At 27.3% G+C, this 23,452-nt stretch overlaps 2 protein-coding genes across 2 annotated transcripts in view; one reads left to right on the top strand and one right to left on the bottom strand.

Moving 5' to 3' along the window:
- Positions 1-64: 64 nt before the first annotated feature.
- LOC113558682 lies at positions 65-927 on the bottom strand. Its single transcript, XM_026964185.1, has 2 exons — positions 573-927; positions 65-510 (listed from the first exon to the last, which is right to left on the bottom strand). The coding sequence occupies exons 1-2, from the start codon at positions 759-761 to the stop codon at positions 217-219; spliced, it is 483 nt and encodes a 160-aa protein (XP_026819986.1). The 5' UTR covers positions 762-927; the 3' UTR covers positions 65-216.
- A 4,513-nt stretch (positions 928-5,440) lies between these two features.
- The window catches only part of LOC113556351 (dual oxidase), a 47,370-nt gene continuing 29,358 nt past the window's right edge, over positions 5,441-23,452 (top strand). Inside the window, 1 exon segment of the mRNA XM_026961230.2 lies at positions 5,441-5,871. Within this exon segment, the coding sequence (XP_026817031.1) occupies positions 5,769-5,871 (103 nt within the window). The 5' untranslated portion in view covers positions 5,441-5,768.

Genomic DNA, 23,452 nt, shown 5'->3' with positions numbered 1-23,452 from the left:
GATCATATTTTACTATACACTTTTATTGAAAAAAAAAAAACTTCACAAAAATAAAATATTATTACAATTAATAAAATCTAAAGGGGTCTTATTAATATTCAAAGAATTATTTTAAATAGCAATTAAATTAAATAATAATTTTATCACTTTCAAAAATATCACAAAGTTAAAATTAACAACAAAAAGGAAGTCTTATTTTCTTTTACTACCAATTGTTTATCTAAAGATTAAATCATCAATTTCATTTAGTAATCTCGACACTGCTAAACCATCATACTGTACTGTTAATTCTGGATTAGTTTTTATGTTATTCATTTGTATCCGTTGGACATTATCAAAACTTGGTCTGTAATAATCACTTAACTTGGGTTCTGGATTTTTTGTTGAATGTGGTTCCCTAGGCTTGGGTTTTGGTACAGTATTTAAATTGCTATTTAATCCGACATTCACCATATTATTATAGTCGAACACATGTTCGGTCAATGGAAAATTCACCTGCCTGACTCCTCTCTGAGTATAAAAAATATACAGTTATAAATAATTGTATATACTTAAACATACATTGTACATACTTTGATCGTATTTGGTTTGGGCTCCAAATGAGAAAGTGTAATATTCCTTAACTTTGACTCTGTTTGAACGATAGATGAATACAAAGTAGGTTTAGGCACATATTTACAGTTGTTTTTAAGATGAGAAGCATTGTCGTTATCATCAGCTTGGTTTTTCGACGGGTTATTATTTTTCTTGGGCTTAATCATTTTTAAAAATTATACAGAAACAAAATATTAAGTTAAAACGTCTCCTAACTAGGTACAATTTGAATTTTGAATTTTTTAATATTCAGTATTGAATATGATTATAAAAAATTACATAATAAAAATTTACTATATTACAGCACAAAATATAAATTTCAAATTTCAATACGTATAACGCATTTTAGTGCATTTGTATTATATTGTGATAACAAATGATAACAATGTAAGCAGTGTAGCCAAGATTCAAAATCAATATTTAACAAGTACAATAATATATATAATTATGGTTTTCAAAGCTAAAATTCTATAATATTATTGTCATGTCAATTTAGTTGCCTATTCTATGCACAAAAAAGATAAACTCAAAATAAGAGGGAAAAAATGTTATTTTTTTAATCATAAATTCATAAGTTACAATGAACATAATATTTTTCTTAACAGTCAGCGCTGCAGTATTTTGCTATTCTGAGAGAATCGTCTTTTCCATTAGTTAGTATTATTATTAACTTTATTTATTATTATCTGGAGGAATATAGAGTACATATATAGTACATACGACGTACCAAAGATACCTATCCACAATACATAATTCAGAACTTATGATATGCTTGAATAGAGAAAACTTCCATTGAGATCGGGTAAGTAACATTTATTTGATGCAAAAAAACATGATGACAAAAATAAACTATTTACTAAAACTTTAGAAATACCTTTTCACCAAATGATATAAATATGTAATTTATTTCGAAACAAAAAATGTTGATATAATAGATATGAATATTTTTTCTCAAAATATAATATTTCCATACTCTACTCCTAATGTAACTAATGAAATAATCAAAAAATGATCTAAAAATCACTTGGACACGATCTCATCACAAATGTAAATTATAAAAATATTTTTAAAAATGTCATCATGATCACATGGTACGGTACATCTTTATTTTATTAAACTTTCAACTAAAAGTCATCGGTGACTTTTTAATCAAATGGAAATTAATAATCATAAAAAACCCGAACAGTTACCGACTCATGATCCTATTATCCTCAATATCAAAAATACTTGAAAAATAATGTTTTAGATCTAGATTAATAAACAACAAACAACCTAAATGAAATCAAAGTAATCTCATACTTGCAAGTTAAAATATTAATTTTGAATCAAAACATTCAACCACTTATAAACTCTTTCGTCTAATTGCATATTATATAGACCAGTGATTCTTAACCTTTTTTGAATGACTGAACACTTATGACAATTTTCAGAGCAGTGCCGTTAAGAATTTAAGATTTGTCGCCTAGGACAAAATTAAAAATATTCGCCCCCTATTATATTTATCATATATATTATACATTATATAAAAATATTGTGTCCCTTTAAACCATACGCCTGGGGCGCATGCCCACTAGGTCCCCCCACGACACGGCACTGAACATTTTATAAGGTTTTCGTGGAATACAGCCGTAAAATAAAACAATAATTATATACATTTTTTAATTTTTTAATATATTAAACAATGCATGTAGTATTGCATACGTAACACAGTTTGCACGATGAAGTCAGACAATGAAACTAAACATTTTTTCTTACAGATTTTAAAATTTTGGCGGAACACTTATACCAAGTCCACGGAACACTGGTTAAGAACCACTTATATAGACTCTAGTTTCCAAAATAAAGCTTCATACTAGTGGAATATTTTTTAGATGTAGCGCAAGCCTTTGATCGCATCTGACATGATAGCCTTCTAGCTATTCTATACAAACTAAAAATACTAAAAACACCTCGTCTGTAATTTATAATCTAATGGAATCTTTTTCCTCTTATCGCTGTTTTCTCGTTTGCATAAACCACTACAACTCAAAAATCAAGAAAATAACAACTAATGTCCCTTAATGGCTCAGTAGATCCAAAAATCTCACCACTACTTTTCACGTTATACATCTCACATTTCCCAACCACAACTAATATAGAAGTGAGAAATATTTCTATAAACTGACGATAGTACTGCTTATTCAAGATCCAGTGATATTAGCATTATTACCGAAAATTTACAATATATTAACAAAATTAAGTTATACAGGGCGAAAAAATGGAAAAGTATTCTAAATTTTTTAAAGTGCACAGCAGTGTCATTCACATTTTACTAACCTAAGACTTCTACCACTTTATAAATCAATGATTACAAACCAAAATATCTAAGTGGTGTGAAATATTATCATTTAAGCAACAATCTGCTCTTCGTCAGTTCAAAAGAAAACACTCCATCGTTCTTACACAATAATAATAATAATTAAAAAAACACAACTTAAAATTAAAGCTAAATCAATTATTTAATCATTTAAACATTAAGAACTTCTTCTTAAAGTAAATATTATTATAAGTAGGTACTTATTAAGCATTGATTGATCAAGTATAAATTGATATTGTAAATAATTACATCTGTTATAAATCGTATGTCTAGTATTGACCAATAACTATTTTATATAATCACTTGCCATCAACACGAAACATTGGAAGTGATATTACTATTATAAAACACTATATAATATATAAACTCATTATTTTTCAATATTACACTTGTGGGTGGTATGAAAATATATTTAATGACCTTAGATAGGTGCGACTATATTTTGTAGCAATCATTTCAAAATATAAAAGTAAATAATAACACTAGTAGCTAGATATAATTTTATACTAGTGTCTACTATCTATTATGTTATACATAAATGCATTATGCCGAATAGTATTTATTTTGTGTAAGTGTTATGTAATTATCTGTAAGGTCGCGAAATAGGTAGGTACTATTGACTAGAAGAACTTACGCTGAAACTGTCGTCTGTCTGTCAGGGTTTTTTTCATCATTATATTTTTATTTTCTGTGATATTGTTTACTGTATATTCATAAAATTTGTTTTCTGTATGTATATATCATAAAATAGAACATTTTTTTTTTGTTAGGTTAATTTGTTAATCAAAATTCAGATTAATCTAGTTACCTACCTATTTTATAAACCAAATTATCAACTATATATACAGTATACACTCTTATAATATACAATCAAGTAATATTTGATAGTATTTAATTTTGAAAATGATTGTAAATACATTAATTTAATAGCATGTATTAATAGGCGAAGTACTGAGGCTCATAACCTTGGAAGTATTAAATAATTTTGTTAGTTCAAATTATTATTATTAATATCCTTTTACGTAAAACCAAGTTTCGCTCTGCTCCTGTTCTCAGACTTAGAAATTATATTAATAGAAGTTGTGTATTTTTATTTTTTTTGTTGACTTCAGGTTTATAACTCCTTGCAGATTTAGTATCCATATTAAATTTTACATTTTTAACAGTCGATGTGTTGCATTTTCAGGTTATAAATAAATATATTATGTATTTGTATAGTTTGCTCTAATAAACTGTAAATTGTAATATTTCTTTACTCTTCATAAATTAAGTAATGTATTGGTCATCCAATAACGTTTAAAGTTTATTTATGATATGGTTTTAAATAAAACAAAACTATATTTGACATTAATCAAGTTTTAGAATGTATGCGTATAATACATATATTTACTAATTATGTTGAAAGGTAATTAATATTTGTTACAGACAAAATAAGATAAGTCTATTCTTATCCGGTTCTAACTTGAACCTAAAAAACGAAATCGTAGAAGTCCATTTGTTATAAAAACTAAACTTGCATAATAAAAACGGACCAATATGTTAATCAACTAATCTGGTTGTTTCACCAATTTGTAAGGACATTTTTATTTTTATTTATAATTCCGTTAAAAAGCGTATTTGCTTGGTTTTTACAGATAGCCATTTAATTCTGTTTTACAAAATGAAAAAGGCGAATATCTGTTTTCTATATTTCTATAAAATTAAATTTTTAATAATGACCGTGTCAAAAATTGTTATGACATGCTCTCATAATATGAGCTTAACATTGGTATATAATATATATATATAATTAATAAATAGAGATGCGTTCTCACTAATCCGTTATAATCAGGATTGGGTGGCGGTGTTCTGCTGGTAATATGGTGATATGGAATAATATTGTAACATATTAAGGCAGGTCACGTTACGCCAGAGAGAGAAAAAAAGAGAGAGAGAGAAATACAGTAATTAATAGTGCACACTGCAGATGCATGGTACTGTTCAGAGACCGCTTAGACACATATAATCTCGTAGAGTAGTGACGTTATTGTTGTAATCGTTTCGACGATAGCTTATCAATATCGTACATGTATTATGTAAATATATTTTAGAATTATCTTGTGTTTATACGGAACATGAGATGATATAAATATGTAATAATATATAGTGTGTACGATATAATATTATTATTGTATAATAATTGTTGCGTTTATTCGGCTGTCCATAATAAAATAAAAATAATTGATATAAATATACACAAAAAGTGTAATATAATATAGGTAGGTAAGTACAATATTTTCGTACATTTCACAGGTCGGCTGATGGGCGACCTTGTTTCGGCTAAACAACCACCGTCACAATATAATTATATTATAATACATTGTACACTTTCACTGTCGCCGCCGAAGACTTAAACCGGGCGGCAGCACGCACAGTCGACTTTCTCCCAGCTCGCGCGCTCACAGACTGCAACACCGCAGACCCGACTACGTTACCTCCGGGTCCACCACGCATACCGTACACACACAGTTCGTCAACACGGTTCGTTCGCGACGCACGCCCGTCGACGTACGACGGTGGTTTTAGCCTGTAACGTGTTTGTAAATATATAAATATATTATTTTTTTTCAATACTCGATTTGAACGTTTTTTCTCCCGTGATAAATAATATTATACGTTTATTATATGCCAGACACGGGAACGATTATTTAGTGGGTATTGTAGGACTTGACGTAATGCCGCCGTTAGATAGTGCGCGGCATCATATAGGTTTATATATTATACAAAATTATATAGTAGTTCTGTAAATATCGAAAAAATAACGAAGACGAAGACGACGATGTACAACGTCGCCAAATACTCAAAGGCTCCGGTGCCGGTGCTGTTTTTGCTGACGCTGTGCTCGCTCACGGCGTTACTATCCACGACACAGTCAGCTGCACGTAAGTCATTTTTTTTGTTTTTTAAAAACAGGGCAGGTTCCATTTTAAAGATTTTCGTCTACAGTGTATAAGATTTCCCCCCTTTCCTCTATACCGTCATCATATACCATAGGTCAAGTTTACATTCTCTCTCTAAATGTCCGAATTTCAATTTTTTACATTGAAGATACGAAAGCAGTATTATTTAAGTCTTAAGATATTGAAAATATGTATACATTTATTATTTTTAACTGACAATTAGGAAATAAATTTTTGAATTTAGTATGTTCCTATGTATTTAATGTAGCTATTAAATTTATATTAAATATAACAAAAAATAAGTTTTAATTATTTAAAACCAAAGTATGAATAAAAAAAATCATTTTCCTCTAGGTGTATTATTCTATATAACGATAAGGAATCATAACAGTAAGTTTTTAAATTTTCCCGAACGAAATTTATCTGGCAGTGTGTAGGTTAACACTGCATTTCTTACCAATTATATATTTTCGGATATTTGCAAAAATGGTCTCCTCGGATTCCTCTGTTGTTGGAGGCTTACTGTGTTTAAAACATACATTCAAACACGAACTTTTTAGTCGTAGTTTCTATATCTATAGGTAACGTTATTTAATGAGTTCATCATAGTTTTCTTTACAAGCATAATTCATTTGTTAGTTCCGAGAAAGAGTATAGCTGTTATAAGTTACAATAGCTTTCTAGTGGACAATTCTTAAATTATATTTTACTCAGTTTACAAATGTATAGTATCAGGAAACTATCAACATTTAAAAAAAAAAAATGTATAATTATTATCATTACCCATTTTTAGTTTATGGGTTTTACTACTATCATTATATAACTGTTCATCTAAAAATCCACGAGCGAAAGCCATGCGTCTGCAGTTTTACTCTTATAACGTTTTAACGTTTTTATAACGGAACTACGTAATTTACTAGAATATTAATTTATAAATTGTACTTACTTCTTATTTACATATAAATATACATATTATCTTTTAATTCGTAATCAAGTTTATAATTATGAACAAAATAATGAGTACTTAATATACTAGTTAATTGTTCATATTTCATTACATTACTAGTATTATATTTAATATATAACTACCTATAGAATGATATTTAAGTTAATATATTACACGAAAATGTTTTAAAAAATATATATTTATAATGAATTGAAACTATTAACATACTATTTAATTATTACATAAAAATATTTGTTTACCCAATAGATTATAGTATAATCTTTTATTCAATTTTTATCTGAGTTTAACTATGTAAAAAACCGTATTTAAATAAATTGTCAGTATCGACATATCGCCAGTGACGCTGATATCGTTTACCGTTGGGTGTTGCATTATAATGTAATCCGCCCGGATGTTAATAATAATATTGCTCGCAAAAAATTATAATTATGTACGCATAATGTTAAATGATTACATGGTACTGTTTAAAATATTTGTTATTCAAATTAAATTAATTAATCTGATTATATATTCAGTGATTTAAGTGGCGTAAAACGAAAGAAATATAGGGAATATGTAGGAAGTTATAAATTTATAATTGGAATAAATCAATATGCGCTAAGGGAATATAATTTCTAATTAATTATTTCCGGAAAATGGAATATTATTAAAAAAATATACCATGTACCTATAAATATATCGCATGTATGGAAAGATGTAGGTACGTCGTACAGTTATGCAATTTCCCATGCAGATTTGTTATAAAATTGTAGGCTGGTCAGAGTATTGGTACTGTGTTAATGTGTTATCCGACATTATTGCTCTATAATATATATTTACTAGATATAACTTCAGTTTATGCATTTAAGAAATAACAAATTGACAAAATATTATTCTTTTATTATTTACAACCTTATCTGTTACCTATCCTTGAACTTTAATCGAAGGTTTACTCAAAATATAGGTTGGCTATGATTGAAATTATGGAACGTAGTTTATTTTTATTTTTTTACTAAACATTACATTTTTAATTTTCATTATAAGGAGGTATAGGTACTCAATAATAGTGATTCATATTTTTTGTCCTACTTTAAGTGCCACAAATTCGACTAATTTCAAGGCGAATACTAATTACCATTAATCCATCAATGTTATACGCTGACTAAATAAAGCTAGTACGTAGTTATATATAGCTCGTAAAATATAACATAATATATTATTTATTAATAAAAAATTATTCATGACGAAATAAATTTTATTACTGTAGTTAGTTTATACATTTGGTATAATATTTCATTATTTCATATTCATTTTTGAAATTCTTTAAAATTCTTATGTATAATAATATATCGGCTACAAATCTTATTTTCAAATTAAATATTAATAAATATACTTACCGTTTATTAATATTTTCTATTAAATGTAAATATAATATGTGCTTATGAAATTTATAAAATTTAATAATTTTTATCCTCCAAAAATATATTTTATGAATTTTAAAATTGGTTTTATTGATTTTATACGTTTAACTAAAAATTCTTGTTATTGGTAAAAATTACAACTCTTATATTCTAGATTTTAGTATATATGCACAAATATTAAGTTATAATTTAAAACTGAATTACTTAAGTATTTTAAAAAAGAAGCTGAGGAAGTATTTCTCCTGTATAAATGTATTAAGTAGGTCACAAGTAGTTAATAAGCATTTAGTAATTCATTATACCCGGTGTGTTAAATATTAATTATTATAATATTTTATAATACATTATTGTCACTAACTTATAAAAGTCAATATATTGTACATAGAAATTGTACAAACAAATTTTGTCAACATTTTAACTTTAAACGGTTATAAAAAAATGTGCTTATATATCTATTGTATATTTTTAATTATTGTGAAAAACAACTTAGGAACAAACAACTAAAACATTTTCTATCAACATTTGCCAATAAATGCCATTCATTAGTCTAAACATCTAAAAATTTTAAAAATTCGATTGTGGAATATTTCAAGTTTCTATAGTTAATTTTTATTGAAAAACAACAAAATAACAAACATTGTCTAGTTAAAAATCGTTATTTTGTCCAATGTTGACAAAATTTAAATTTCAGTCACCATTAAAAGTGTTTTTAATTTAACCAAAGAAAAAATATGAGGAACATCGTATAACATTTTCAATACTGAGGTATTAAAGTTAGAAAATATTTAGATTTGTAATAACATAGTTATTTGTATGTTTTTGTGATTTTAATGAATTTTAATGAATTTTGTTGACATTTGTAATGTTAGATATTTTTTTCGTTATTTTTAAGCAAAAATAAACATAAACTAATAACATTATTGTAATATTTTGTATACAAGATTCCTTAATGATGTTATGAACTTATGATTACTGAAATTTAAAAAAAATTTTAGCGTTAATCTACATTAATATTTATTAGGATGAGAGTCTTACATTTTAACAAAATTAGATATTCAAAAGTAATTAACAATTTCTCCTCAATTGTTTTTATAGTTATTTGTTTGTAATTAGAAAAAAATATTACTCATAAGGACTTGACTTTTTTTTCAATTACATATATTTAGATTAATTTTAAATTATTTATTCCAAGGAACTCTACTTTATATTGGTATTGATTATAAGTTAATAACAATAATATATACTCGTATGCTACATTAATATTTATAAAATTATAATATAATAATAGTTATTAAATAGTTATATTGATATGCAATGATTTTAGAAAAAAAAATAGTTCAGTATATTATAAATCTATTAAGAAAAATAAATTAAAATATAGTGATACAAATAAATACTATAAAATATCTTTAAAATTAGAGGTTGATATAATTTTTTTGATCAGAATCATTTTTGGATACAGACGATACAGTGATTTATTATTGGATTCAATATATTCAAACACATCCAATTCAGTGACCTACTCAATGATGATGTAAGATATTCGAAACTTACTATATACAGTATAGTGCTTTCCCCTATTTTTTTAAGTATATTTATAATTGTTATTAAATTTTTCGTTATAATTTTATTTTTTTAATTGGGTTAAATTTTTTTTAATTTTAATTTTAATAGACGAGTATATTGAGAAAAATGTATTTTAATTTTTAACTGAATTTAATTTTACGATTGTATTGACGTGTTTCATATCTATACTATATAGACTTTTCAATACTACAAAGAAAAAAAAATACTTTATAATAATTGTTAACAACTTAACGAGCGTTAAAGTCATGTGTGCGTTGTAGATTAGTATTAGATATATTCAATAAACATAGGTATATTGATGTGTTAGTATTTCTTTGATATTAATCAATAATTATATTTACATTTCAATTATTGTTTATATACTTTACAACGTTTATGTAATTTTTATTTTATTTTATGTATTAAAAAAATAAAACACGTTTTAAATTGACAACTAGGTATATAATTTGTACTTTTAAGATGAATTTATCAAATGAAGCAATTATCTTTTAAACTATATATTATGTTCCTACAATTAATTTTGTTCTTGCGTTGGGTAATTGATTTATTCATACAATGTATAAGTCGATTAATAACATGCCATGTTCACAAGGGTCAAAGATGTTATCTAATTAATAGGTAGATTATTAAGCTGTTAATATTTTATAAAATGTCAATGTTAATTAATATTATAAATTTGTAAATTGTAATGTTAATGTTATAATATTTATTACACCTAATCCAAGTTACCTAGGTATAAATGATTTGCAATAAGTATCATTATTATAGTTGGGTAAATTTGCAATGTTTTGAATGGGTATTACCTATAATAATTATTCTGAAAACATTTAGCCACTTAGGTTTATCAATATTAATAATAATAATAATAATAATAATAAAAACAAGTTATTGCGAAATGAATGAATGATACTCGAGCAAGGCCCTTCATTTAAATGAAATATTATTTCTTACGCAGTTATGCCGCTCTTAAATCATTGAGTATCTAATTTTTGATATGCTGTCTTGATCGTGTTATGATGCAACGGGTTCAGTTGTCTAATAGGTAGGTATTACAAGAGTTTAAACACTTCAAAACCACAACTTTAATAATTTAATTAAATGCATATAATAATAACAGTAATATTGTAATAATATAATTTTAATATTGACCCAGTATTTTTGAAATCGTTTGTTGGGTTAGGCATGATTGCAATTAATCTAAATAATAAATATAATGTAATTAAAATTGAACCGTCAACGCATTGAAATATTTTATAAAAATAATAATAAATAAAAGTACCTAATGTTAATTATAAGCTACCTATGAAATAGTTTGGCGGTTGTTTTGATACATTTCGTGTTAGTAGTACGTTGTGTATCATATATATATAGGTATAATATTATGCAGATCAATGGAAATATTAGCAATATGTACTTTTTAATATCCCCATGTTTATTGATTTAAATCGTTTATAATATAAGCACTAATGGCGGCACAAATGCATTGAGTATTAATTTATTCTTAAAATTTGATAAGTCTGTTGAAATACATATTTCGATACTTATAAGTTCATCATCGAAAACAATTACTTATGTGTAAATCACGGCTCTATATTAAAAAACTACATAATATTTTTAGAAAAAAAAACCGTATTTTTTTTTAGTTTTAAATCATATAATCGTTTGATAATTTAGATTAGGTATACGTATAATATATTGTTCAGTGTTCTAAATAGTTTTATTATGTATGGCGTACTCCTAACTCAAATTATTTATTTGAATACATACTATTGATAGTTGTTTTATGTTGAAAAATTCTACGGAAAGACTAAAATACATCTTATTATTGGCATAGGTTATAGGTTAAAGTAATGTTACATTAAAGTACATCTAGCAGTTAAGTTAGAAATAATAAACAACGGTAGCAAATTACCGCAACAGTGTTCTATCGATCTATACGAAAATTAAACAAAAAAACAGGGGAGGTCGTTCTATTGTACAGATTTTGACTTTTGAGTAAACCTTATCATCGAGAAGGTACCTATTGGATATGTTACATTTAAATCCAATGATAAAACATTAGATCCCAAGATCGGTTCTAAGCAGGAACATGTTTGGCGTCTGCCTTTATTTCTCAGAATATTTTATAATCTTTTTATATTACGATGAGTAAGTTTTATTTCTATTAGTAATATGATATGTTCAAGTATTTTTTATGCATATTTTATTCCAAATTATTTTTATTAACTCCTATGCCAACCTTATAAAACGTATAAGTAGGTATTTTAAAATTATGTAGATAAGATTGTGGTGTTAATAAATTAAAATTAGTTTTAAATTTTATTGATTTTATTTATAAAATATTAATAGCGCTTGATAGCGAAATGATTTCAATTGAAACAAAATGATTAAAATCGTTATTTATTCATTTAAATATTTGATTATATCAAAATGTTATCTTCAAATGTCTATAAAAAGAAAATATTGTGAATATATATTATGTTTGTAATAACAATTTATATGAATAACGTTATATAAAACAGGCCAGTTGTTCATTTCATAGATTCTCAACTACATAATAGTTAACAAATTGTCGTGATTTTAACGAGTTATAAAAATATTTATAAAATAAACATAAAACACAATTGTCATTATGACGAGTATTTTTGATACTTTTAACTAGTGGAAGAATAACTTACGAGGAACCATGCATTACGTTTTCAAGATTTTCGTCTTAAAAAAAGGTTTATCAACATAATTTGAAAAAATCAAAACAGCCTAAAATTTTTACTTTCTATAATTTCTATTTTAGCTTAAAACCATTAAGCTTAAAAATATTTTTTAAATAATATCATGCTTAGAAAAAGATAAATTAAAAATTATTTTATATCGACTTATAAGTTAATAATAGTTGCTAGTAGTAACTATTATATGAAATTATAATGTAATAAATAATTATAATTATTGTATAGGCGGTACTTAATATTTCATTATTAGCACCTAAGTGATTTGTTTTTGACAACAATTTGCTCAATATCTAGCAGACATTACTAATATATCAATAGAATATAAATTATTAATCGTTAAACACTAGCAGTGTTATATCAACTTTCGCGGTTTTATTTTTTATATTGTTCTGGTAAGAGTTGATTAATCAATCCACGTAAAAGCTTTATTGAAGCTACACCCGCGGTCATCATAAAAACGCAATGTAAAATTAATGCGCGTATACCGGTATACCTATAGTTATACACCTACCTATTTTATCGGCATATATAGAAATACTTTTATAAGAGTACAATATAATAACTACCGCGTTTAAGTTACCCACCGTCAGACTGTACGACTATCCCATAAGGTTTACGTGTTATAAGTCGTTTGCATATTAGTGAGAGTAATGCACACCGCGAGGATAAGCAATAATTAAAATAATTACATGCTTTTACGGGCAATAAATCGTTATTAATCGGTGCACACAAAATACAAATGTTACAAGATTATGTTTTAATATATTATAGTAACACGACCGGAGTAGGACATGTAAATATACACATAATATATGATTTGTTTGTGTGTGTTTTTATTGTATATAGCATAATAAGTGTTTAGAAAGTAATAATTCTTATATATCTCGGTTTGTTTAAGAAAATAATAATGAAAAAAAAAAAAAAAAATTCAAAACCTAAGTACAGTGGCGTTGTTGGTCGTATGCAAACACGACTAATATAGTAATATACTGTATAACTCTTATGCATATATAACATAATATTATACCCATAGCTCTATACATATATAGCAGGTATACACTATATACCTACACTGTTATGTATAATATGTATAGCGCATAGTGTCAGAGATATCAAAATGAAATCATTTGCCAGTTTTGCGCAATAAATTTATTTTTGTAATCCATTATTACATTACACACACACATATATATATAGGTCTCTGTATAATACATAACTCAATAAAAAATATATGGGCGACACCTTTTGACCTGCGATCCGTCAAGCTGCCGGGAGGTCGTCGACGATTCGTGCAGGACGTACACCGTTATAGCGCGTAAAATAATATGTAATGTAATAATATTATTACATTATATACTATTATTATACGGTTCGGTCAAGTCTTCCTAGGGCCCATTTAATTTATTATAAAAATGAATATATTAACGCACATTTTATACTATTACCATTATTGTCGAAACAACTGCGGCATTCCTCCGTAGCTGTCCATTACGAATTATGTGGGACATAAACCGCTGGCGCCGATGCTGTAGCCTCGCTATTTGTTATTAGTATTTATAACTTGTAAGCGAATACGTACACTGTATACCTAACATTAACGTAGTGTAATCAAAAATATATGTACTCACTGTAGAACGTTGTGAAATTTGAATAGGCTCGTAGTGTAAGTAAATTGAAATTTTGAAAAATTCAATTGTGCACTATAGACATTATAGTCAATAATAATAAACGAAAAGTAATAATATTTTTTGAATTACAAAAAATAATTAAAATCGTTATTTTCGTTTGAATATCTAATTTCGTAAAAAAATAAACTCGAAATAATTATAAAAAAAATTGTGCATCGTTTGTGTTTATCTCGTAAGATAGGTTTCTGTATGGCGAATAGTTTATTACATTTTTAAGTATCAACTATTAAAATTGAAAACTTAAAACGTTTTTAACTAATGAAAAATTTGCAAAATCTGTTCGTGATTTTGAAAGTTAAATTTTCTAACTTTTTAATCGAGCTTAAATATTTTTATTTATAGTTATCAAAAAAATCTTAAAATTCCTAAAATTGTAAATACTTGTATATAAAAGTAATAATTAAAGTTAATCACAATATTCACGGGGGGTAGAGTATAGTGTTAGTGACACATAGAACTCTAACGCCATCATCACTTTTTCTCTAAATAGGCAAAAACAACATGAAAATAGTTAAAATCTAAAACTAAAATAATGAAAATTAAATTTTCGTCTAACTTATTTTGAACTTCTAATAATTTCCATTGCTATAAGGCATGTAAAAACATTATATTTACATATTTCTTTATGTTTAATGAGTGCAATATTTGATACGTGTAAATTAATGTTTAAGTTTCACTTAAGTACTATACTACTCATCAAATTTGACAATTTTTAATATTGATAGATTACAATTTTCAAATCACCATAGCCCTCTCATAGGTTCTAAACTTGCATATCATGAACTTTATCTTTAGTACACAAAATTGACTCGCTTGAAATTAAATTTTAATCTTTACGTCACATTGTCACAACTTTTAGAAAAATGTTCTGGTAAATACGTAATTTATAGTAAAGAACAGGAGAGTTTTTATCATCACAGGACACTCCATAATAGTACACATTGTCATTATCTCAAGAAATTGTAAATATCGCCTTAGAGTACAAAAAAAAAAAAAACAACCAAAAATCAGATTTGCAATTAACTGTAATAATGGAGAACAAATGGTGTGAGCATGCTTGGTAAATCATTCTGTATACTCGACGTATGTAACTGTACGTCGATATGTCGATCGTTGAACCGCGATGTTCGTCCGAGGCCGTTAATGGAGAATCACGACATGTGGTGCAAATGTGCAATGGTTACTTATATATAAGTTACTTTGTCAAAGTAATGTATACCTATACTATATTAAATGTAAATATGTAAGTGCACACCTATAGCTATATATACTTATCCGATTATCAGCAACACGTTGTACCGGTCTATATGGCCACAACATATTTAGTACGATATATATCATCGCTTAAGAGTTAAGAGGCAACATGCGCACATGTCTTACGTTTTTGTAAAAAAACGTATATTTTGATTTATTAAAAACACTATCAACTGCAATAGGGTCGCACGCAAAAAAATTCATTTTGTTGTCTTCTGTATAAAACCGCAAACATTTTGGGATAGGTGTTTTTGATCGCGGTGACGCGATTGTCAAACGGGGTTGTCTATAGGTGCAAAATATGTATAATTAGTTATTATCATTCTGTAGATAAATTTACCATAACGTATTAATTTCTATTTATTTTTTTCACTCGCATGCGCGTTACAACTTTTGTAGTCTGTTGGTCATTAGTGAATACTTTTCGCGTATACACACGCGCGGCGGTCCATTAAAGCCTTAACCTTTTGGACTGAACCACATGCCTCGCAGGCTAACTGTTGAAACAATTATATTACTATAGATAATACACACACACACATATAACCGCACATATATAGAATAATATTACTATTATTATTTACATGTACTCGTATACATGCGTATTGTATTAACACTGCCGCTGCGGCGGTCTCGCTGTACGTTCATATATTGCAGCGGGGCATTACGGTTTTTTTTTCAGCCAGCTCTCGTATAATGGGCCAGAGATTTGTTTTTTAACGATCTCCGCAATCAATTCAGATCACCGTAATTATTATTGAGCTCTGATACACTCGAGACCCCCATTGTTCGCAACAACCGGTATTGTAGGTATATTATAAAGCGCTATGTGGATATAGGAATAAATAATAATATCCGATATATGTGTACAGAGATAACGATCCATTTTTTTTTTTACCCCATATTGAAGTATCTAGATATGTCGGTCAGCTGTTATTTTTTGCAGTGTACAAATTTTTATCATTAATTATCCATAGTAATTATTCCGCAGTAAAATTCCGTAGTTATTGCATCTAAACTAAACCATAAAAATATTGCGCAAAAATCCAAGTAAAAATAATTTCAACGCCAAGTTCGGTTTTATCGTTATACTTACTGTCTATCCATTATAGATCAACGATACATAGATAGGAACATGTTTCATTAATGTTTGTGTGTTAATTTTTTATGACTTATGAGCTATGACTTTCATTTTCAAGCACAAAGAACCCCACCATCCTTGTGACCAATACGCATTAAAAACAATTAGGATAAAACACTTGAAATATATCGTATATAAAACTAATAATAATCAAACTCCTCCAGTCTGACATATTTAAGACGGCTACATAATATTATATTATACTATTTAGCTGCTTGCTACTATATACATTAATAGTCAATATATAATACATCATATACTTATTTACAACAGGTAAACAAATAATTAAAAGTTACAATGTTTTCAAAGAAGCAATGGTATAACATTTATAAATAGTCTAATCAAATGAAAAAAATTATTATAATATTAGCCGTATGTTCTTATGGGTAGCTTGTTAATAATATTAATAGGTAATATGTAATAATAATTAATATACCAATCCAATAAAAACTATTACGAAATAACTTCCTATATAAAATTGCATTTATGAGTAGGTATAACCATTACTATCTGTTGATCTGTTGAGCTAAGTATGTGAATATGATGCAATTACGTTTTTTTCTTTTTTTTTTTTTATTAGAAGGCAGCAATGAATAAGGTATTTTATTTTTTTTTTATTAGTACAAAAAATGTATAAAATGCGTAATTGATCATCTCGCGTTCTGCAGTCAGCTTGAAACTGCCTACAAATTATACTTGACTTTTTGATATCAACGCATTCAATTCAATTTCTAAATTATTTATTTATTATATTAATTGGGTAAAACGAGTCGTGTCGATGTTCATAATATCAAACACATTAATATTATATTACAATGCGGTTGCATTGCGATTATGGCTTTTTACGGTTGTGTATATTATGTTGATCACAATTGTAATGAATCAAATGGTCTCTATGCACAGGCGCACAGCTATGGCATCGTGGCATTATGCGGAAAATGTATAGAATTACATTATAACAATCATACTTTTGTCTCGAGGAAGATTTTTGTTTTTTCAATATTCATAATTATTATTAAAAGAAATAAAAACGTTTTATTTCACTATACTATGCTCTGGTGAGCCGATATACATGTTCAATGAACTTTTGATAAGTAAAATATCATCAACAGGAGGTAGGTAATAATATAGTAATATATTATAATATTCGTATTGTATATTATCCGACAGTCGGCACGAAATTAATCCACATTGAAACCCAATATTAATTTACGGCCCTTCAGGCACTATATACATATACATAGGAAATTATACACATTTGTTTCCGCACTGCACAACATTACGAATACAAATAGCAATTAAATAACAATATTAATGTATAGGTATGTAAGCTTCCCGCTTTCTGTCTGTCCTTGCTCACACGACGAATGCAACATATCTCGATCGCGATATTATTTGTTGTTTGCATATAATAGCTCTAAAAATTATGTATCGCTAATATTTTCAATAGCTTAAATTTATTATTTTCAATTGAATAGTGCGTGCGGAGACAACCTACAACATTTTATGCGTACCAACTCGTAGTATATGAAATGTAGTTCTTAAAACGACCACTCATCGATTTTAAGACATTTATATTCTCTGTCCAGAGAGAGTGTAGATATAGTTTTTCCATACGACTGCTGAAGGCTTTCACGGTTTCGATATTCCGATGCCAAGTACTCTCTCTTGTATACTAAATTTTCTGTTCAAAAAAACATCACTCACCCCGTCACATACGAAAAGCGGTACTATTTTTTTTTAATCTATTCATCTACAATGGAAATTGGAATTGGTGTACACCAGTGATCACACATGTGTCAAATAAAAGTGTTGGTTAGATTTAATTTGCTCTACGTGTCAAATTGCGTGTGGCTTGTTGCTGAAATTGTTAATTTAAGAAGAAATAAAAAGGTCTATCATTCTAGTCATGAATTTTTGCTATTTTGCCAGTTTGAACTTTTTACATATATTTTATGAATAATTTTTTAATTTTAATTTTATAAATATTTTACACAATTTGTACATATGTGTTATACTCAACTAATAATATCATGAATTTAAAATCTTTTACATTTGAGAGATTTTTATATTTTTCAAATAATGAATCGTATATATACGTCGAAAGTGCATTCACGGGCGGATCCAGAAATTCATCAAGGGGGGGGGTAATTAAAATATATCCATCAGATACTATTCATACCTACTTAATAACATACTTATTAATATAAATATAATTAATTACTTATTATTTAATCATTAATATTCACCATTTACAATTTATTCTTACAAACTGGTATCAATGATAAAATTTTCATACTTTTATAAACTTATAAAATTTAAAATATAATAAGCTCAAAGGGGGTATTTACCCTTTTACCTCACTCTTGGATCCGCCACCGAGTGCATTTTATACTGATTTTTGAGATTTTAAATTAATTTTTTAAGTTTTTTTTAATGCGTTAACTTCTGAAGTTGGTTCTCAGAAAAATGAAGTTCATTTGAAAATATACAAACCTATAGTAATAAAACAATTTTAAATAAACATCGATAACATAAATAATTTATTAAAAATCGTTACGTTTAAATATTATTAAAGATTCTTATTCAATGTGGGGGGGGGCCATTTTTAATTTTTGATCTCTGGTTTTTGGTCGATCGGTGCTGTTGTAGCATTCGTTGTGTAGTCGTGACTGCAACAAGCTACAATATTATTAATAATAAATCAATAATCAAATTGAAAAAATGACATGCTCCGTGCACGTGTAGGTTTTCTAACGTATTTGATTTCTGAGGGGTGGGAGGTGATGACCCCATGACCTCTCTGGATCCGCCACTGGAACTGTCAATCAGAAAATTTTCTGCAGATATTATCAGCTGACAAATCGCGACTTTGAGTGGTATTTCAGACGATGATGACGGTTTGAAAAAATAAATACTCCGTTCGCCGATCGAGCGAGACAAACGATCGGTATCTACAACGATAGTAGGCGTTTTATGGTAAATTTCCCGTTTGACTGCTTTATTTATTAGCAATAATATAGGTATTCGGTTCAAGGTATATAAAATTGTTTTACACATTTCACGGAAGCTATAAATTTAATTTGGATCGCGCGTGTATAGATTCCTATATATAGTATATAATATGCAATAATAATAACATAAACTGTTGACGTAAATTAGTACTAAGTATACCGAAACGATATCTAGTAATATATTTAAAGTATTAAAAATATTTATTCTTTGTTGGAGGGGCTTAAAAATAGGGTTTTGTGAAATGAGACTGGAAAAATATACGTATACGGCATTGGCTTCGGCGTGTACCAACCTTAGCTCGGAGTGTTCGTCTGTCGCGATTTATGGATCAGCGTATTGGTATGTTTTATTATGCTCGCCATATAGGTAAAGTTAATGATCGATCAATATAATAAACAATATTTTATTTAGTATATATTATACACACATTATTTGCACGACTCGTAAAAAACTGGTTATCCGATATGATTAATATTGAATCATGTTCGATATAATAATGATTTTTTTTTAAACATTATTTTTATCATTATTTCATTATTGATATTTATGACAAATCAACTATCAAGGTGGATAATATAATGATTGCTTTTCTGAAATGAGATCAACTAGGTCTGAGGTCAATAGGTTTATAAAGTTGGGTTGTTAAACACGTTTAAATGGATAAATGGCAATTTTTCTCTTTAGTTATAATTGATCTGCTCCGGTTTCGCAGTGTTACCTAAACTTTGACGCAGGGATACAGGCGTATATAATAATAACAATGTAATAGTATTATTAATTATAACTCATAGCTATTAATATCCATAGAGACATTCGTGCAGGTACAATATAACTATAGTAATGCACGTCGTTCATAATAGTATAATAAAAAAATGTTTTTATATTATTTATATTTAGCATTTTAGTATTTTATTATTGCATTTCGCGCTCCCGACGTTTCTCACGCCCACTATAATAACAGTTGTGGCCTAATAATAATAATATAAAATATAACAACAATTATTTTGATTATTATAATAATATAGTTTTTCGTAACACGTTTAATGAACTACTCGTTACAATCGTACGACTCTATAGTCACCTGCAAATAATAATAATAATAATGTTAGTGTATGTGTAGCAACTTTTTTCAACAACCGCCACGCCACGCTGTTCCCTATTACCTGTACCTACACAAACCATACTGACGAAATCGGCCAACACCCAAATTATAGGTACCCAATAATGTAACAAAAGTAGATAGTTCGGGGGCGTTATTTCAGTTTTTCAGTAGTTGGTGTCTAAATGTTTGCGGGCCATTTTTAAATCATTACCAACCATTAATGCAAATAGGTTAAAGCTGTAGGTATACATATACTTGGTGTACTATCGTAAGTAAAGGATGTAAGTAAAACAACTTAACGAGGCTCCTTTATTTCTAATGTAATAATATGACACCGCAATCGCACACGAATCACGGACACCTATTCTATTGTGATTTTGGTAAAAGGTGCGTACAATGTAAAATTAAATCCAATGACTCAGAATAAGTGATTATAATTTATATTAGATATATGTATTTGTATTTAATACATTGTATTATGTATATATCAATCGGATCTGATTGGCAAGACAACAATAAACTCTCGTCTACATTCTACAGAATCACTGAGTTAGAGTTTTGATATAGATAATAATGTAACACTCACTTCTCATATCAAAATTGTCACAGTCCTTATTATATAGTATTTTAAAATAATTATATTATAATTCGTTATTAATTTTAAGTATTCGGCACTTGTCGATAGAACTAAATGTATAAATCATGTGTATATTTAAACTGTTAGGTTAGATTAGGTGGTTTTTGTTTAACTTAAATGTCATAGGTTTAGTCAGACCTAATAGGGTTAAAACTTAAGTTGTATTGCCTAAAGAAGTTTTTATTAATTAAATTATGATAACATGATATTTTATAAAAACAAATGTTTTATTTTAATAGGCAAGTATACCTGAATATTAAAAAAAAAAATTAGTCCTTTATTTTTGTATTTTATATCTGGACACTTTACTGTGATTGCGTTAGATTGTTACAATAAAATATTTTTATAGAGCATTTTTGAAATAATTTTATTTAAGTGCATATTTCGAAATTTTTCAGTGCATAAAACCATGCACATTTAATACCTTTTTAGTGTTGTATGAAATTTATAGCCCTAAACACTGTCAAATGTTTTTACTTTATCGTAAATCTTGATGTTATTGTGTAATACGTAGTAATTACATAAAAAAAAGTTGAAAAAAAGCAATAGCAAAGAAAATTTCATAAGATATATAATTACTATTAATGAATAAATATGAAAACAACAAATTAATATGGCTTAAATTAATTGATAAATTAGCATACATATTTTTAACGAAAATTTAATTTATACGAATTAACTTTTAAACATAGTTATTTTTAATATATTTTATTATTATAATTAATCAATTAAATGTGTACGTATTTTAATCATTATAGTCATTAAATATTAATATAGTATATGATAGAATGTTATGATGTGTACGATTTTTAACTGCAACAGTTAAACTTTTTTAATGGATAACTGAGTCTAAAAGAGTATGTAAGAAAATTGTATTATTTTATCGTACGATAAGATTCAGACATGAAATGCGGTTACACTAAATAAGAAATTCACATGTATTTGACCCAAATTTGAGTTTTGGCACGCTATATAGACGAACGCGCGTAGAATGATAGCATGATGCTGATACCGATGTCTTAATTCTAAACATAATATTATTATTTAGTATATTATGTGATATTGTCGAGAATCGAGAATTCGATACGTTTTTCGGGGGCGTTGTCTGTTTAAACGATAATCGTACATATGTTTATTATTTTAATGTTACAGTCTCACACGATCTGTAAAACCTATATTGGTGTTATACTATGGTAAATGTGAGGGTTTGACGACTCGTGTCGACCGCCTTTATATATTTTTTTTTGATCATATCATTGTATTTTTTTTTTTTTTTTTAAATGATCGCGGACACGTGTAACCATATACCTATATGGAGATAGTAAAATGGTACTTATATGAGTGTAATGTACCTACATAATATGTAATCGCGGACGACTAATATATTATTATTTGCCATAAAATAAACATGAATCGCTGCCGGGTGGAGATATGAACGTGAATACTACAGTAAAATATTGTATAATTAGACCGAGTACGGCGTAAGTATACCTACGCTCGTATTTTTGCAGATAATATAATATTGTCCTTAATCCTTATACAGTCACAGATTTTCCTATGAAAAAAATATATCTTCGTTCCTCTATATATATTATAATATAAAACACACTTGTAATTATATTATTGTTGCGAATGACCTTAATAGATAAAATAATACAAATAAATAATGTACCTCTTATTTGAAAAAAAAGAACAGTTCCGTAGTTCGTAACACCACCGGAGGCTACTTATATAATTAATAAAACCTGATATTTTATTTCATTAGTATTATTTAATAGGTTTTTTATTTGCTTTTTGCATCTATTTACTGAGGTCTAAAACTACCACGTCGCGGCATGCACTATGCGTGTAGATGCTTAAATAAATGTAGGTATAAACATATACGCGTAAATTATTATTTTTTTTTAAGAAAATTAGTATATAGCTGAATTAATAATTTTAATGACGTTGTAATAATAATAAATATGTTGCGCAACAAGCGGTCACACAAACAGAAAAAATGTAGGGTGGAGAGAGGGAGGTTAAAAATCATAATCAATATAAAGA

Source organism: Rhopalosiphum maidis, chromosome 1 (assembly GCF_003676215.2).
Source record: "Rhopalosiphum maidis isolate BTI-1 chromosome 1, ASM367621v3, whole genome shotgun sequence".
Lineage (NCBI taxonomy): Eukaryota > Metazoa > Arthropoda > Insecta > Hemiptera > Aphididae > Rhopalosiphum > Rhopalosiphum maidis.
This window is presented reverse-complemented; position numbering and strand designations above follow the sequence as displayed.

What these genes read in the sequence shown, in the direction of transcription:
- LOC113558682 (XM_026964185.1), bottom strand. Translation starts at nt 761, where the DNA reads ATGATTAAGCCCAAGAAAAATAATAACCCGTCGAAAAACCAAGCTGAT. An exon ending in CCAAACCAAATACGATCAAA is followed by an intron (nt 511 to 572) that starts GTATGTACAATG and finishes TTTTATACTCAG; the next exon opens with AGAGGAGTCAGGCAGGTGAA.